We start from the raw sequence: 16663 nt of genomic DNA, 5'->3' as shown, positions 1-16663 counted from the left end.
TGTTGTTTGTTGTTTTTTTTTTTTTAGGTTGTAAATGGTAACTATCACTCCTCGTTTCATAAGAAGAAGGGTTAAACTTTCCTGACCTTCTCCCTGAGGGCCAAGGCTGTCTGGCAAGACAGGTGGCGAGTGCAGTTCCCAGAGTGAGGCTGAGCTCCTTTTCTTTTCTCTCCCATAGACTGCATTTGGTCAATTTTGTGGAACCCGTGGGCCTCAATTACTCCATGTTTATTCCCACCTTGCTGAATCAGGGCACCACTGCTCAGCAAGAGAAATGGCTGCTCTCCTCCCAACGACTCGAGATAATTGGCACCTACGCCCAGACGGAACTGGGCCACGGTTAGTCTATGTTCGAGGGTCAGTAGGTAACCCACCTCAGGACTCCAGTTAACAAATGACTCCTGGCATTGGATTTTTTTTTTTTTTCGCCTGCTGCTACACGTTTGGGATTTTATTTTTGAATTGTTAAAACTTAAGTTCAGCCTCTTGTCTTCTTACAGTTTATTTTCCCCCATAAACTGGTCCAAGACTGTAGCCTGAAATATCTGTCTTTGTTACCTTTGTAAAGCCTTTTACCATCAAAATGGGTATTGGGCAGTTTGGAAAGGTGGGGTGGAAAATGTGGCAAAACGACCCATTGTGTTGGTATCTGATGAAAGACTTAGTTGGATATTCTTAAGAGGGTTAATGCCTCATCCAGAAGATGCTCCTCTGCTTTAAGGAAGTTAAAGGTGTGGATTTTAATGGAGGCAGAGGGTTAGAGCTGATAAATGTCTTACTCTTTGATTGCTCACTAGCAAGGTTAGAAAGTGGTTTGGAGAAAGTCCATGACTCTTCTTCATTTCTTTTTACTTATTTTTTCTGTGCATGTCCGTGGTCCTTGTATTGTCCATAATTCTTGGTTAAATTGTTCCTAAAAGCCTGGCTACTTTCAACAAGTCTTGTGTTTGGTCTTGTGAAATAGGTTTGTTTTCATAGACAAGGCCATTGACAGGTTTGAGTATCTTGAATTTGAGCTGCCCGATCTCATTCCTAATTATCATAATGGTTCCATCATGTAAATAAAAGAAGGTAAAGAAAGGGAATGAGAAAAGCACGCAAATATCAGGAAAGCTTCATTTTTGTGTTTGATTTGGCGCTTTTGTTTTGTGAATTGGTTTAAAGAAATGTTCTTTATTGTAATGCCTGTGGGCACTGCAATTCTGGTCATGTTATGGTAATATAAACACCCTGCCAAACCTCCAAAACTGGCTTCAGGATGGCTGATCCTGAGATAACAAACCTGAAGGAAGATAACATTTGTATAGTCCGTTCTCCCTCGGATTACATTTGGGTATTTTGTAATCTTGAAATAACTTTGTGGTACAGAACGCTTTTTCGGTTTTAGTATTCATCATTGAATTTATTTGACTTTAACGGTCAGGTTGTTCATAGGAAACATAAGGTATAAATTCTTCTGAGGCTAAACGAGTCTAACATGTGTCTCTCTTGTTGGTCTAATCCTGCTTTTATTTGTAAAGTACATTCCAAACATATACTGGAAGGAAGAGAGGAAGAAATGAAGACTTGAACTTCACTTGTTCGAGTAGCCCAGAATATTCCACGAAGGTCCTGTGTTGCTCTGGACGAGTTTGTGTTTCTTAGAGTTTCCTTTCCCTTACTGCTTCCAGTTTTCGAATGTTTTCTTGAATTCAAACAACTTTATCTTAATCTCTGTAGTTTATTTAGAGAAACAGAATTTTAAGATGAGGTCTTGTTTCTTGCTGGAACTTTGTCAGTTCACATTAGTTGTGTTTTGCTGACTGCTATTCTTTTCCAGAGAAGCTAGTCAGTTTGTTGGTTAATTTGTGTCGTGTGATGGTATAATCTTACGTAGAATCTGTGAAAAGTACTGCAGCGTCAGAGGGGTTGGCAGGAGAGCGGCTTGCACAGGGTAAAGATTGACTGTTTATAAAGACTTTGGATCATTGATTGGTCAGCAATGATTATCTAGAGAGTTCTCACAGAATTGGCTGTAACATTCAGTTTAGGTTTCTTTCACCTCTAGAGAGCCACTGAGAAGTGAAGAGACTCAAAATTGCTCGGGCTTGCTCCACAATGCTCAAAAATCTTAAAATGCAACCACCGGCAAAAAGTCTAGGTCACCAGTTTTTTTCCTTTTCCCTTTAGAATGTGTCTTCCCGCCTTTAAATACACACCTGTCTGTATCAGCATACGAGCCCCGCACACACTTGGTCTGTGAGTCTGTGAGCAAAGACAGAGGCCTGGGCCAAGGAGGATGCTGTCTCCCTGGGTGTTAATGGGAAAGTCTGGAACATGGTCCAGGGTTAGTCATCCTGACCATACCTTTCCCCAGGTCACAAAGGAGATAGTATGTTTGGTCTTCACACGTATTTGACCATTTCAAGTTATGGCCACTTAATAGGGATTCTTGCTTATTATTATTATTATTATTATTAAGGAAAATAGAGCTTATGTAGTTCAGTCATCCTCGAAGATGGTGCAGGATCTTTGCAAATTCCCATCACTAATACTCAAATATGAGATAATGCACCTTTCCTTCTTTGAAACTTGAAAAATAAATAGTAAACTTGATTTTGTAAGTCACTAATCTTTCTCTCCCTGTATCCTCACTGCTCTGTCTCTCAGAGAGTCTCCTGTCCTCTTTTTCCCAGGGTGATTCTCTTCCCTGTTGGACTTACCGTGACACTTGCTCCCTGGGTATTCTCATTTCCCCACTGTTTTTCATAACAATATAAACTTCTTTGCAAGAACTGTGTTCTTTGGATTATGCCTTTGGAATATCTCAGAAATGAATTATTAAGTTTTAAGGGAATGAACACTTTCTAGCTTTTGGTGGTGCAAAGTCCAAACGAGTTTTGGTCTGTTCATCAACTCACTAGTGCACTTGTGTCTCCATAGCCCCATCGACACTGTTACTTTGTTATTTTTTTTCTTCCTGCTTTAATATATCCTAAGAGTTAAAGTTTTAATTTTCCAGCACTAGTGAGTCTGGACGTTACATGTTTTGACTTACTGTCTGCATTTCCTATTTATAAACTGGGTTTTTCTCCTTCAAGTACTGAATAAACAAACTTTGCATATTGATCTTGTAAGATTACATTGTGCCCTTCCGGTGTTTTTCCTGTTGCCTCTGTTTAAAACGTTTTGGCCTTATATATCCAAAGTATCCTTCTCATATCTTGGATAATTATCTTCTATTTTATTCCTTTTTTGTTTGATTTGTGTTTAATGCTTTGACTCGTGTGTGATACTGAGTGATGAGTGAATCCCATACTGCTTTTATGTTTATTAACTAGTAAGCCCCTCCTCCTTGTTGCGTTCTTTCTGGTTCATCTTAGAGTTTTGTGATAGTTGCAATTTATTTCTGGAACCTTAAGTATATTACATGGATTTGTTTCATTCTTTTTCTCCTAACATCATAAACTTAGGCTCGTTGTTGCTTTTTAAGACATTTAAAAATCTGATGGGATAAGCCTACTGTTGTTACGTTTCAGGATATAGGTATTCAGTGTTCTTGCACAATTATTCTTCCAGATGAATTCTGATCTTAATTTGCCAAGTTCTAAAACATATTCTATTAGAATTTAAAACTCATGTTGCATTAAGTCCCTGTATTTTCTTGGGAGGTACTCATTTTATTTAGTCCTCTCAGCCAAGAATTAGCAATTTCTTTCCTGTTATCCATATCTTCTTTTATTCATCCTAGTAAGTATTTATGCTTTTTCCTAATTAAATCTTTAATATCCTGAGCTAAATTACTTAACACATTTTTAAAGTATTTTGTTGCTATTATAAATCACCTTTCTCTATACTGGTGCTTCTATTTGAATGGTTTTAATGGATAAGAATGAAGTGGGTTTTTTTCCTTATAGCGTACAACTTTTCTGAATTCATTTATTATTGATGGTGTTTTGTTGTGGTTGATTTCCTAGAATTATAATCATACTGCCCATGGAGATGATATGTTGATTTCTTCCTTTTTTATGTATTATTAACCTAATCATTTTGTCCTCAGTTGACTGGAGCCTTTCCAGCCCTGTATAACATAGAAGAGACTGGAAAGGCCTTTTGGTGTTACGGTTTTAAGAGAATTAATCCTAGCTCTTTAGCAAGTAAAATGATGATGTGTTGCAATTTTCAAATTATTTTTGAATAGTATATGATCTTTATCATGCATAAAGATTGCAACAAATATTTGATTTAAGTCAAAAACTATCCAGGTCACTTTCTCCTTGTAATATTTCTTCATTTCATCCACTTCTGAATAGTCCTTATCCTAGTCACAAGAGACTTTTTACTCCTGAAAACATTTTTCAGTTTCAAAACAGTGTCTGGCTGTGGTAGTGTTACCCCTGCCTTACTGAGCGTGCTCTGGGTAACACCATTTTTCCCCAGTACAAAACAGGACAGTTGGTTTTCCTATTTGTGAGTGAGAGATACTCTCTCATCCCGTGAATACCTTTTTCCAGGGATTGCAGCTGGGTTTTGGTTTGGTTTTGTTATGTTTAGCTTTTTATTTTGAAATGATTATAGAGTCATAGGAAGTTTCAAAAATAGCATGGAGAGGTTCCGTGGACCTTTCACCCAGTTTCCACCGGAGGTAACAGCTTACAGGATTTCCACTTTGACATCTCCCAAGTCTAGCTGTAGTGTCCGAAAGTCATCCTAGTGTCCTTATCATTGTCCTCGGCCCAGGTTGCACTGGGAGACAGAATGAGCCAATGAGATTCTTGTCCTTTATTGCCATTATCTTTTTGACCTGAAGACACTCAACTCATCTCAGCTTGAATTTCTTTGTAAAATGAGGAAGTTAGTCGTACATTCTTTGGTTTTTATTTCACTGGTTAGCTGAAAGCCCCGCCCAGCCCCCCCCGGGGGGGGGGGAGGACGACGTCACAGATCCCCCGCACCTGAGCACTCTGCCCTAATTATGCTCCTCCTCATGTGGAACAGATTTTTGAAACTGAAATGTTTAGGCTCATTTCTAAGATAACTAAAGAGAACAGTAAGAGCAATATACAGTTGATTAATTTAGAGCTAGAAGTTAATAAAAATGCCAAGAACGTGCAAAATTACAAAGGAATATAGAAAGCATATAGAACTATTTCCTATTAGAAATAAATGCCTAAGGCACCTGCAAGTTTTAAATGGAAAAAGAATGAATTTAGGAAGTGGATTATAAATGACAACTATAAATTAAATAAATAAATAAATAAATAAATAAATAAATAAATAAATAAATAACAGACAACTAACATGTTTATTATCATTAGTGGTAATTCCCATGTAATTGTAATGGAGAGCTTATTATGCATAAATCTGGTGTTTGTATATATTGTGGTCTTCAATAAAAATCACATGTCTTTTTATTTCTGAAATTAATTATTGGGATTAGGAGCACTGTCACTTTTTGTATTAAACTGGTTCAGTAGCATGAGGCTGAATATTTGATGGCTCTGAATGAAATGAACAGAGTTACGTGAGGAATGTGGACTAATGCTGGATGTTTTGTGGACAAACAGGAAAGGTTCCAGCCTAGAAGCATTATTGAAATTGGATCCTGGAGGAACTTTCACCTGAGAGAGCGACTCTGGTCTCCACTTTCCATTAACGTAAATAAGTCATTGTACAACTCAGCTTCTCCATTCCATCTAGCCTCTTCACGTTTTTCAGTTGCTTTGATTGCAAAGCTGGAATCCTCTGCCTTGCTTGTGTGGCTTTGTGCTGCACAGGCTTTGGAATCAGCGGCCAAACACTTCTTGCCAATGTAAGAAAAGTGGAAGTTGCCAAGAGTTATAAAGTAATACAGAAAGGGGCAGTGCTCCCATCCATAGTAAAGTCCACTCAACTAATTCATACTAACAGGTTTTTTTCTCCTTCCCTTGCTCTGTTTGTACAAATTGCTGATTCTCTCATCCCGGATGACTCTTCTCTCAAATCCCCATCCTTGGTATTTCTTCAAAGCTTTGTGCAGCGAGGGCAGCCTGGGCCTCTGGATCTTCACTTGGGCATGTTCCTGCCCACCTTGCTTCACCAGGCGACCGAGGAGCAGCAGGAGCGCTTCTTCATACCCGCCTGGAACTTGGAGATCATTGGCACTTATGCCCAGACAGAGATGGGTCATGGTATGGTGCATTCAGTCTACCTTCTGGGCTGGGCGGGGCTCTGCGAGCTTAGGGGGCCTGGAGTGCCCCCACGCCCCCGCCACGTGTCAGTGGTGGCATCTCCACATGCTGTGTACAATCTATTTAAATGCAGTCTTTTCTGTGGAGGCAAGGGTTTCCATACTTGAAAGTCTTGACTTAGACAGTGCTCTGGTCGGTGGAAATGAAAGGTCATATTATCACAGACTTGCTGATTATCTGTTCATGGTTCCCCTTCAGAAGGTCAAGAATTCCAAGTCAGACTTTATTTACTATGCAGTTTTTGCAGTTCACTGAAGTTATATAGAATTTGTGTGCATGTAGAATCTGCACCCATCTCTTTTTCCTCGTTACTATCTGATTACCTCTACTATGGATACCTTAATGAGCTTGTACAAATTCCAGAAGAACCACAAATTAATAGTATGTGTGCTCTTTGACTTGCTGGAGGGAAATGAGTGGCTTATGTAACCAGAACGTGCAGCATTTTGTACCTTGACATTGTCCTTGCCTTGGTTCAGTAAATTCAGTAAAGTTCTGAAGATGGCTTGGCCAGAGTTTAGAAAAATAAGGGAAGCAGTACTTCTAGGCGAAAAATTAGGGAAGCAGTACTTCTAGGCAGCTGATTCCGCACTGTGTGCAACCGCCTTTCTTTTCTCTTTCCATTCTGCACCTACCTTTTCCAGTGAACTGGATGGGGCTGGAGATGGTGGCTGGTCCTCTTAGCATCTGTTCTGTATTGGTATCTGTTGGCCATTCATTTACTTCTGGCTTCCTTTTCCTACTCAGAGGTTTTAAAACAACTGTCCTAGTGTATATGTGCCATTTGCTCCTTATTTCTGTACAACTTCATCTTAATTTGGTTGCTTAATTTGGTTGGCTTTCAGTTTTGGTGCTGAGTGGTAGTTTACAGGATTTTTCCAAAGGGAATATTAGTTGATCCAATTGTGCCTTTGAGCATTTTCATTACCTGCTCTGTTTAATATGCTACCTCGTTTTCTATAAAAGTTTCTTCTTTGATGAAAGGAGCCTCAGTGTCTGGTTCCTTGATTCCCACACAGAGGAAGGTTGTGGATCACACATCAACTGGCCGTTCTGTTACTTAGCCTGGAGGTTTCTAAATGTCTCACAGTTTGTGTTTAATGAGATGTGCGTTATCAAAGCAGTTTGGTAAAAGGGTCTCAGAATTGACTTGAGAATAGTATTTCTAGGGTTGTGTCACTTAGAACATTTTTCTGTAACTCTTTTCAAAGAATTTTGGCACATTTGTATTAACATTTAAAACATGAATCCCTGTCCATCTCCAGTAAACATGAAGTCGGGAAGTCTTCTAGTCACACTAGTGAACCAGTCAGGACTGAGTTAAGGCCTAGCATTGCAAGAATGCAGGGTGAGCTCAGACTTTATTATTGGACTTACAGAAGATTAAAAAAAAAATCCCTGTTCCGGGTCTTTTTCCCTGAAATGGTTATAACTTTTTAAGCTCTCTTTTTCGTTTCTAGCGTTCATTGTTGAAATGAACTCTCAATTTACAAGAACTTTAGCTAAAATCTCTTCCTGTCACGTGTTATTCTTTGTTGTGACAAAATTCCAGAATGTTGAATCGGTCTGGTAGACACAATACCAATGAGTTGAAATTGGCAACACTAACAACATAGAGATGCATTTAAAAGGGCTGTTAACGTCCCTGTGCAGTTAATATCCTGTGATCCTATGAAACTGATTCTAAGCTGCCTTTACATTTTCTATTGGTTGATCTCAATAAATGTTATGTATCCATTGCCATAGAGGTGCACTCAGTCAAGTGCAGAAATGGAACATGCTTGACATTTGTATTTCCAACTGAACAGGAACTTCTGATTTGAGCATAGGAAATTGTGTGTCTTGGTTATCAACCATTTGTCACTCATCTACAGATGTTTTGTTGATGTTAGGTTTTGTTGGTCTCTGAGAGACTATTGCTTTAGAGGGCTGGGTGGGAAATTTGACCCTGTACCTGTTTTTCCCGTATTCTGTCTGAAGTAAGTGTAATTCATTTCCTTAGGAACTCACCTTCGAGGCTTGGAAACCACAGCCACTTACGACCCTGAAACCCAGGAGTTTATTCTCAATAGTCCTACTGTGACCTCCATCAAGTGGTGGCCTGGTGGGCGTAAGTGAACTTTTTTTTAACAATTATTGGATCTTTTAAAGATTTATTATTGTAAGATTGTGTTTAGGATGTAGAACTTACATGAGAATATAATTTCGAAATATAGAAAAAGCTCTTCAGGTTTAAATTATCCTAAGCTATTTCACGTTCTCTTGGGTTGCATGTTGTAGATATTTATACATTTTACGAAGCTCAGGAAGGGAAGCTGTCTTACTCTGCTTTTCTTAGTTTTTCATTTAAACATTCCAACACGTTAGCATAGTTTCCAGAGTCGTCATTTAAAGTAACGTGGAGGGGAGGGAGCATATAGCTCAGTGATAGAGGGTGTGCTTAGCATGCATGAGATCCTGAGTTCAATCCCCAGTACTTCGGTTAAAATAAGTAAGTAAGTAACTAAACAACTAAATAAATAAACTTAATTACCCTGTCAAAAATTTTTTTAAAAACCACACAAAAACAGTAATTTAGTATTCCCTGTTTGGTTAGTCATTTCCATATTGAAAAGCATTTGAGTTGTTTTTAAATTTTTATTCTAAATAGCTTTGCCATGGAATTTATTTAATATCGCTGTTGTTTTAGGATATATATTTCAGATGACATGAGTGGTTGAAGGATTTCATTATTCACATTATATATTTTAATATGTGATGTTACATTTTGATTTAAAAAGGAAAAACCTAGCATGCAAAAAAAAAAGCTAAATATTTCTGGAGGCGCTGACCAAAAATCTCTTAAAGCAGTTCTATCCCATAGTACTTTATGCGGTGATGGAATCTTCTCTGTCTTCACCGTTCAGTGTGGTAACCACTAGCCACTTACAGCTGCTGAGCACTTGAAATGTAGCTAGCTGACTCGGGACTGAATCCTTTATTTCGTTTACTTATGATTAACTTAAATGTAAATAGCCACATATGGCTAAGTGGCTCCTGTTTTGGAAAGCCCTGCTTTAAGGGAGAAAAAGGAAGTGATTTAAATTAATGTTCTTATGGTTATCCTGAAATTATCTTTATGTAAATGAATGAGAAATAAGTAGAAGGAAAAGTAAAGCTGTCTTTTGAAGTGAAGGCTGGCTCTCAAATCAACATGTCTTACACTTTAAATTTACATAGTTATATATCAATTATATCAATACAAATTTAAGTTTATATATTAAAAAAGAAAATGAAGGATTGCTCTGCCAAAATTCAGTGAATTTTAATAGCTGTCTGTTTAAGTGTATTTCTTTCTGAGAAGTAGATGTGGCACTGTCATAAGAAAGGCTCTCTGGACACACTTTACTGATGGAATCTAGTGTTATGTTTAACATACGCTTTCCCCTGGCTTTTATTTCTATCCTTCGAAAATGTCAGAACGTTTGCTCACTTTCCTCTTGTGTTCTCTTTGATGTTGCAGTTGGAAAGACGTCAAACTATGCAATTGTACTTGCCCAGCTCATCACTCAGGGGAAATGCTACGGGTTACATGCCTTCATTGTTCCTATTCGGGAACTTGGGACCCATAAGCCTCTGCCAGGTTAGAATTGTTCATCTGATGTTAAGATGAAAAATTAAGCCAATCCCTTTCTTCTGCAAAAAGTGTAACATGTAACTAAAGAAGAGGAGGGAAGCCAAGAATTCTGGATCATAAACACCTTGTGACTTTCCTTTCATCTGTGGTAGGGATTACCGTTGGAGACATCGGCCCCAAATTTGGCTATGATGAGATGGATAACGGCTACCTGAAGATGGACAATTACCGTATTCCCAGAGAAAACATGCTGATGAAGTACGCCCAGGTATATTTAGGCAGAAAGTAGCAGCAGAGGTGTCAAAACCACGGGGGCATCAGTGTCTATTGATAATCACAGGGTTAGAAGGGTCTGTTCTTTTAGAAGATAATAACAAATTTTTACTTCTGCTGCTCTTTGTTTATGACCAGGAAATCAAAAGCAGTTGGAAGGTATGAAGAGCATGTTGTGGTTTCTTCTGCCAGGGGGTCTCAAACTTTCATTTGCATTAGAATCACCTGCAGGGCTGGCTAAAACCTAGATTGCTTGGCTCCCTGCCCAGAGGTTCTGATGTAGTAGGTTAGAGTGGGGACTGAGGTTTTATCTTTCCAACTAGTTTCCAGGTGACGCTGATGCTGCCTTTCTGGGGACCACACTTTGAGAACCACTGGCCTAAACTGCCACTTGGGTTTAACAGAAGGAAGCATCAGTCCCATGTTCTTTTTCCAGGTGAAGCCTGATGGCACGTACGTGAAACCCGTGAGTAACAAGCTGACCTACGGGACCATGGTGTTCATCAGGTCCTTCCTTGTGGGAGAAGCCGCTCGGTGTCTGTCTAAGGCCTGCACCATTGCCATCCGATACAGTGCCGTGAGGCACCAGTCTGAAATCAAGCCAGGGTAAGGGAGGGCCTGAGGTGGACTCAGTGCTGAAGACTTGACTTTGACCCCATTCAGATATGAGAATTCCCAGATATGGTGTGGAGAAGGTGTGCATTTGCTATAAAATTAGTGAGGATGGCTGTGTACTGGGTCTGCAGCCTAGAACCTAGACTTCCCTTAAGTGGAAAGATGAGAATAACCACCTTATTGTCACTTTTAACCTAGGAAAAACAGTAATGTGACTTCAGCTCTGTAAGTCACTTGAGCTCTGAAATGTTCAAAACCTGAAGGCAGTGTGAAACTCTCACTGCCGCTAAGCACTACAGATTGGGTATGGTAAAAGTGGCGTCAAATTTGACTCCTTGTTGTGCTCGTGGACGCGGTTTATTTCTTGGGCATGGCTCCTTGGTAACTTTTTTACTCAAAGAAATTGTTAAGAGCAGACTTTCTTAGACTTCAAGTATTTAACTCTATGTGTTGGGTCTTCTCAGATTGTGATCAAAATACGGTTTATTCAGCCATCTAGACCCCTTTCACATTGCCTTCCTCCTGTGAGGTTAATGAACTTTGGTCTTATATGTTGTCATGGGTCTTGCCATGTTTTCAAGGAAACTTAGACTGGAAAGACTAAGATATGAACGTCACAGCTAGAAAATTCTGTTCACCTAAGGCAGCTCAACAAGGTGGTTAAGAGCATGGTCTTCTTTATCCAAACAGCCTAGATTTAAATCAAGGATCTGCCACTTATTAGCTGTGTGACCTCTGGCAGGTTCTTAACCTCTCATTTTCCCCATCTATAAAATAGGGAAAATAAAAGTTACCTCACAGGGTCTTTATGAAGATTAAATAATCTATCAAAGTACTTAGACTAGGGGAGTGGGTATAGCTCAGTGGTAGAGCACATGCTTAACATGCACAAGGTCCTGGGTTCAATCCCCAGTCCCTCCATTAAACATAAATAAATAAATAGGTAGGTAGGTAGGTAGGTAAGTAAGTAAGTAAGTAAGTAAGCCTAACCACCCCCCCTCCCCCCCTCCCCAAGAAAAGTACTTAGACTAGAACCTGGCACACAGTAAGTTCTGTGTAGGTGTTTAATTTTTCTTTCTCTCTCTCTTTTTTTTTTTTTTTAATGTACTTTAGTGAACCAGAACCACAGATTTTGGATTATCAAACCCAGCAGTACAAACTTTTTCCCCTCCTGGCCACCGCCTATGCCTTCCAGTTTGTGGGCGCATACATGAAGGAGACCTATCACCGGATTAACAAGGACATTGGCGAGGGGGACCTGAGTGAGCTGCCAGAGGTGCGTGTTGGGTCCTGTTCCCTCGTGGGCACCCTCTGGTTCATATTTCCTGCTGGGTAATGTCCAGAGAAAGTGAAACATTGAGATTTCTTGAAAAGAATCCATATATTCTCAAAAGGTAGAGAAATTTTTCTAATTGAAAATGGATCAGATGTGAAGATGGTGTGGGTTTGTTTTTAAGATTCAGAATTACTGTACCACATTGGTCATTTATTAATCAAAGGAACATAAGTGGTGCCTTTTTTTTTTCCCCAGGTAGAACAGTTCAGAAGGGAGTGTGGGCATGTTATTATTTCAGGCCAATTGGATGACCTTGCTTTTCAGTTTACATGCCTGGCAAGTGATTTTGAAGGCAACTAGTACTGTTTGGTGAGGATAAGGGTTTCTTGTTGGAACACGGGCCGTCAGCCCCACGGGTGATGCTCTGACGACCTCGTGCCTCCTCCCCCGCAGCTTCATGCCCTCACCGCCGGGCTGAAGGCCTTCACGTCCTGGACGGCGAACGCTGCTATCGAAGCCTGTCGGATGGCCTGTGGCGGGCATGGCTATTCTCACTGCAGTGGACTTCCAAATATTTATGTCAATTTTACCCCAACCTGCACCTTTGAGGGAGAAAACACTGTCATGATGCTCCAGACAGCCAGGTGAGAGTCTAACTCATCGTTTCTCTGATCTGTTCTTAAGAATATTCCAGTTCTGGGAACCTTTTCGTTGGTTCCTTTTCCCACATTTTCTCTTCGCGTTGTATTTCTTCCTGAAAGATACCATTCTTGCTTTCCATCCTTCCAACCCGCAGTTTTTCTCTTATGGTCAGACTCTAGTGAGTATGAAGCACCTGTCCCATGGCTTAGTCCTTCCAGGGCTCTGTTTGATTTCTGTTTCACAAGAAGCATAGTTAGTGAAAGCATGTGACCTGGTGATTTGTAGGTTCCTGATGAAAAGTTATGACCAGGTGCACTCAGGAAAGTTGGTGTGTGGCATGGTGTCCTACTTGAATGACCTGCCCAGTCAGCGCATCCAGCCACAGCAGGTGGCAGTCTGGCCGACCGTGGTGGACATCAACAGCCCTGACAGCCTAACTGAAGCGTACAGACTCCGTGCAGCCAGGTGAGCACACCCTCGGGAGCTGGGACAGGCAGCAGTGGGGGCTGGGGGCCCGATGGCAGAGGACAAAGGCACAGGTACCACTGATCACTCCCTTGAGCTCTAGTTTTCTTTCTTTTTCTTTTTTTTCTTTTTTGACAGATTAGTAGAAATTGCTGCGAAAAACCTTCAAGCTGAAGTCATTCACAGAAAAAGCAAGGAGGTAGCATGGAACCTAACGTCCATTGACCTGGTTCGGGCAAGTGAGGTCAGTGGTGGTTCTCTCTTCCCCACCCCCCCGCCCCGGTCCTTCACCACCCACCTCGTTTTCTTAGTGCAGAAACCCTTCTCCGTGCGTTGAGTCTTTTTCAAGGTTTCTTACACTTTGCTGTTTTCTTTTTATGTAGGCACATTGCCACTATGTGGTAGTTAAGCTCTTTTCAGAAAAAATCCCCCAAATTCAAGATAGATCCGTGCAAGCTGTCTTAAGGAATTTGTGTCTCTTGTATTCCCTGTATGGAATCTGTCAGAAGGCAGGGGATTTTCTTCAGGTCAGTATTTCTCAGTTTAACTCCTTTCATTTACGCATGTAAGTTATTGGTAGAAAAAGAATTGTGGTTTACTTTATAGTTGTGCAGGTGTATATACATGCATATAAATATATCCTTCTGTCTGTGTAACATACTTCTCCTTCTGTTCTGCTGCTTTTAGTGGGGCATCATGACAGAGTCTCAAGTCACCCAAGTGAACGAGCGCATAAAGGAGCTGCTGACCGCCATCCGCCCTGATGCCGTTGCTCTGGTTGACGCGTTTGATTTCCAGGATGTGACACTGGGCTCTGTGCTTGGCCGCTATGATGGCAACGTATATGAAAACATGTTCGAGTGGGCCAAGAAGTCCCCACTGAACAAAACAGAGGTAAAGAAACAGTGTCTTTTCACCGTTTGAAACTGTTCACTTAAATATTAAGGCAGAAAAGCCCTGAGAGTGACTCATCCGTGAAAGCTTTGAAAGCCCTTAAAGGGCGCTTGGGACAGTCGCTCCATTGATTGAGCAGCAGGTGAGAAGGGAACGAGGCCATTCCTGCCGAGTGCAGGTTTTCAACTTCCTTGATTATTTAACAACAGCTGAAAAATTTTAAACACATACACAAATAGAACACTAATGCCTCCCTGCGTACCCTTCGTCGGGCTTCAAACCCCGCCTGCTCATGGCCAGTTGTGTTTCATCTCAGCCTCCAAGCTGCAGATTATTTAGAAACAAATCCAAGATATCAGATAACTTTATTTGTAGATATTCCAGTGTGTATCTCTAAGAGGTAAGGGCTCTCTTTTGAAAACATAACCACAATACCATTCTCATGCCTAAACAAGTTAACAGTAATTCTTTCATATCATAAACTACTCAGTCAATGTTCAGATACCCCCGGTTTGCTCAATTCTTCCCCACCTCCTGCCCTTTGGTGTTTTTTTTTTTTTTTTTTGGACTCAGGATCCAAATAAGATTCAGATAATTTCTTTATTAAAAGTATGTTGTTTTAAGTTGCAAACTCCTTGTCAGCAATTTTTTCTCTCTCCCTTCCCTGCAGGTCCATGAATCTTACCACAAGCACCTGAAGTCACTGCAGTCCAAGCTCTGAAGCATCTTGACAACTTCGACCTGCTTCTGAAAGCTGCTGTATCGATTCCCCTGACACCTGTCACACCAATCTGCGTGGAATCTTTATCAAATTCAGAAAGCTATAGAGCAAATGATAAATTGACCCCTTTCCTCTTTTTTATAAAAATGAAAAGAAAAAAACAACAGATTTCAGAGATTAAAGGAAAGAAACAGATGTGTTTTACAAGTGCAATTAACACTGAAAGAGAACCTGTGATGCATTCAGAAAAAGCTTTAAGAAACACAGGATGACTTCCATTTGTAATGCTGCTGATCCCAGGAGGCCATGACTTTTGATAATTAGTAGAATTCAACTACTAAGTAGTTAATTATTTTCTCTTCTTAATTGCTGATCACTGGATCTACAAGTGTTTTTAAGCAAAGGTATTTTTTAAGCAGGGTAGAACCCTTCCAAGCTTTCCTGCTAACTGTCCTCCCCCTCGGAGCCCTGGCTAAAAAGCAGGACCGAAGAAGAGGGATTGGGGAAGGAAACTAATCAGGAACCAATGTGCGTGAGTTTGTACTTGACACATTGGCACGTTTCCTGCCTGCTTGCCCCCCTTTGCTGACATCTTGTTCCTGCCTAACTGTAGGAACAACAGGAGGATTTCTTCAGCACAGGCTGCTGCAGGGTCCCTGTCCCATGTAATTAGGAACTGATCTCCCCTTGGAGAGATCCCTAAGCTGTTGCTTTTAGTAGCACTACAACTCCCTTTGTCCCCAACTTCTTGGGAAAGGGATAGGTAGCAAAGTTATCGCCACATGTAACTTTTGGCAACTGATGGGACCTCAGTCAGTGTTTGATCTGGCTCCCTCTCTCTCTCCTGAGAGAGATGCTAAAGGAAGGAGAAAAAAAGTGCCACGGTTCTTTCTTAGTGAAATACTTCAGGGAGAGCTGTCAGTTACGATTACTGTAACTTTTGTGACCATATTAACTAAATTTTCTGAAACTATCCAGTTTTCCTATGTTCTGTTCATTTTAGCATAAGCCATCAAAATGCTTGGAAGTTACAGTACCTGGCATCACAAAAATAAAAGAATCACTTACCGCCTCTTACACCCAGAAAAAAACCTTTGACAAACCATGTGTTCTGATTTTGGGATCAGAAAATCTAATCACTGAAACTCTGGCTAAAGGATGAATGGAAGTTCCATAGAATCTATTTCTTATTGTATATCTGGCTTTATTTTCAGCATGTTTCTAGGAGCTTTATCTGACTTGCTAAATTGTCCTTTCGGCTGAAATCTAATTTACACAGTCATTCTCTATTTAAAGCCTAAACATGTAGCTCTTAATGAATTTTTCTTAAAATCAACTAAAACAAGTCACTCGATTTTTTTTTAACTTGTTAACTGCTTATGTATATCTGTGACATCTTCATGAAACCGGTTGTTCTAGAATCAGTCTTGAGAATGTAGTATAGTTCAGTGGAAATAAAATTCCTATCTTGGGACCTGACATAAAATTTATCCCAGTGGAATAGGAGTCTTCAAGGTCCAGCAGAAGAAATACTGTCTGTTGACACAAGCCTTGATCTTTCCACCAAGAGAACTAATTGATAATTGTGTTAAGATTAAAGTAAAAAGCGCTCTTAATCTCTTTTGACAATAGTTCAGATTCTGGGAAATAATGAAGAGTAAATTTAAAATTGCTTAGTATTGACCTGTTCAAAGTCCTATTCACAGATGAATGCCTGTGGCCAGGATCTGAGGGTGTTTGAAATGGCACCCACCTAATCAAGCTGCAGAGGTCTGAGATCTAAGCAGGTTTGAATAGGGTGAGGACTCTAGAGCCAGCTTTATTCCGTCTAGCACCTTGATTTTTATTTAAATACTCAATCTGATATTTGACAGTGTTTTTATTAACATTGGAATGTTTTGTCTTGAACTTTATTCATTGTAATCAAAGAATAAAGATATCATGAAATCTCA

The 16663-nt window shown here is 40.1% G+C and overlaps 1 protein-coding gene across 4 annotated transcripts in view; it reads left to right on the top strand.

Moving 5' to 3' along the window:
* Positions 1 to 16663, top strand: part of ACOX1 (acyl-CoA oxidase 1) — a 21347-nt gene extending 4684 nt beyond the window's left edge. For 2 of the 4 annotated variants that reach the window (XM_015235313.3, XM_072939607.1), the window contains exons 3-15: positions 179 to 339; positions 5989 to 6149; positions 8212 to 8319; positions 9712 to 9831; positions 9978 to 10093; positions 10535 to 10704; positions 11827 to 11989; positions 12443 to 12633; positions 12917 to 13096; positions 13235 to 13340; positions 13480 to 13623; positions 13784 to 13990; positions 14661 to 16663. In XM_015235313.3, the coding sequence (XP_015090799.1) occupies positions 275 to 339; positions 5989 to 6149; positions 8212 to 8319; positions 9712 to 9831; positions 9978 to 10093; positions 10535 to 10704; positions 11827 to 11989; positions 12443 to 12633; positions 12917 to 13096; positions 13235 to 13340; positions 13480 to 13623; positions 13784 to 13990; positions 14661 to 14711 (1782 nt within the window). In that variant the 5' untranslated portion in view covers positions 179 to 274 and the 3' untranslated portion in view covers positions 14712 to 16663. The remainder of the gene's footprint in view (positions 1 to 178; positions 340 to 5988; positions 6150 to 8211; positions 8320 to 9711; positions 9832 to 9977; positions 10094 to 10534; positions 10705 to 11826; positions 11990 to 12442; positions 12634 to 12916; positions 13097 to 13234; positions 13341 to 13479; positions 13624 to 13783; positions 13991 to 14660) is intronic. The other 2 variants (XM_006199400.4, XM_006199401.4) reach the window with 2 other exon arrangements.

Source organism: Vicugna pacos, chromosome 16 (genome assembly GCF_048564905.1).
Source record: "Vicugna pacos chromosome 16, VicPac4, whole genome shotgun sequence".
Taxonomy (NCBI): Eukaryota; Metazoa; Chordata; class Mammalia; order Artiodactyla; family Camelidae; genus Vicugna; species Vicugna pacos.
Note: the sequence above shows the minus strand (reverse complement) of the source record. Positions and strands in the feature narration are given on the sequence as shown.